Consider the following 1525-nt stretch of genomic DNA (forward strand, 5'->3'; position numbering starts at 1 on the left):
AATTTAAAAAAAAAAAATCTATGTCTGTTCAGTGTTCCTTCACAATTTCTCATCAGCAAATAAATATTATTATCTTCAAAGAACTTCGCTCATTTTTATATAATAAATTATTCCGATTTTTAACTGATATTTTTCATTCTTTTAAATTCATTTCATTAAAATACTGAATTTATTTCTATTTAATAGATTATATAAAATAATATCAATGTTTTATTTTTATTTACAGCTATACTCCAATATATAAAGGCTGTCTATTTTGAAATTAAAATATTTCTTCTTTCATTCACCGAAAGAGTTGTATTTGTTTCAATTCAGTTATTACGAATTTTAAAAGCAAGCTGAAGATGGAGAATGACGCGGTACACATCTGTGACAGTTGCAAAGAAAATACAGATGCTAGTGAAAATAAATCAAAAAATTATGAATGGGTGTTTTTATTAGAATCCTCTTTCCAGTGTGTTAAATGTTCTAAGTACTTCAGCATAGGATTCAGAGTTACAGACACGATATCATTGTTCGATCCATCAAAAAATTCAGTGCAAGAATTAATTGCTGGGCGGTGTGAAAATGTGTGTGGCGAGTATTGTTCCAGAACAGAACACAGAATCCAAGAAAGCCAGCCAGCCGAATTAAAGGAAAAACCGTACAAATGTGATGTTTCCCCTCGAACCTTCAAAGTCAGAACAAGTCAAGTGTGTAATGTGCAATTCACTTATAAATCATATTATCAGAACCACTTAAGCAAAAATTCCAAAGAAAAACCGTATAAATGCAGTTTTTGCACTGCGGCTTACAAACATAAACAGTCTCTTACTGCTCACATGAATATACACGATGACCAGAATAATTTCAGGTGTGAATTGTGCAAAAAGATTTTTGCTACTAAACATGAACTTGAATCTCACATGGCCAGTCATTCGAATGAAAGACCTTTCAAATGTGCAGTATGCCACTCGACGTATAAAACTCAAACTAATTTTATTAGGCATATGAATGTACATAAAGAGCAGAATCCTTATCGATGTGAAGTGTGTAATAGGAACTGCAGTTCTAAAACCGAACTCAAAAATCACATGATGATTCATAATGAAGCAAGGCCTTACAAATGTAATATTTGCTCATGGTCCTTTAAAAGAGAATTTAATCTCATTCGTCACATGAAGATGAGACATCAAAATCATAATTTGAAATAATAAGAAAATTAAGCAAAAACTGTTTTTTTATTATTTTTTTTTTTTTTTCATGATTAGAGTTCAGTTATAGTATCAGGTAAATGCACTATTCCAAGAGAATTCTAACATCACAGCCAATTGAATTCAATAAGTGGTATACTTCGTGACGTTTTGACAAATGATGCTTCCTAAATCGACGCAGACATCAAAGAAAGATACTTGTGAAATTATAAATGTTCATTTTAGAGTTATTTATTAAGTTCTAACACATGCTTATATTTATGAAACCTTATAAACAGTTTCTATTAAATTGTAAGAATATTTTCTCGCTTCATTTGTGAAAAATATTTTGC

At 30.2% G+C, this 1525-nt stretch overlaps 1 protein-coding gene across 1 annotated transcript; it reads left to right on the forward strand.

The window, feature by feature from the left end:
- Nucleotides 1-344: 344 nt before the first annotated feature.
- Nucleotides 345-1193, forward strand: LOC129975347 (gastrula zinc finger protein XlCGF8.2DB-like). The gene has a single exon (XM_056088410.1). The coding sequence runs from the start codon at nucleotides 345-347 to the stop codon at nucleotides 1191-1193; it is 849 nt and encodes a 282-aa protein (XP_055944385.1).
- Nucleotides 1194-1525: the final 332 nt, after the last annotated feature.

The sequence above is a fragment of the Argiope bruennichi genome, chromosome 7, assembly GCF_947563725.1.
Source record: "Argiope bruennichi chromosome 7, qqArgBrue1.1, whole genome shotgun sequence".
Lineage (NCBI taxonomy): Eukaryota > Metazoa > Arthropoda > Arachnida > Araneae > Araneidae > Argiope > Argiope bruennichi.

Coding starts and splice junctions, on each gene's coding strand:
- LOC129975347 (XM_056088410.1), top strand. CDS start 345: ATGGAGAATGACGCGGTACACATCTGTGACAGTTGCAAAGAAAATACA.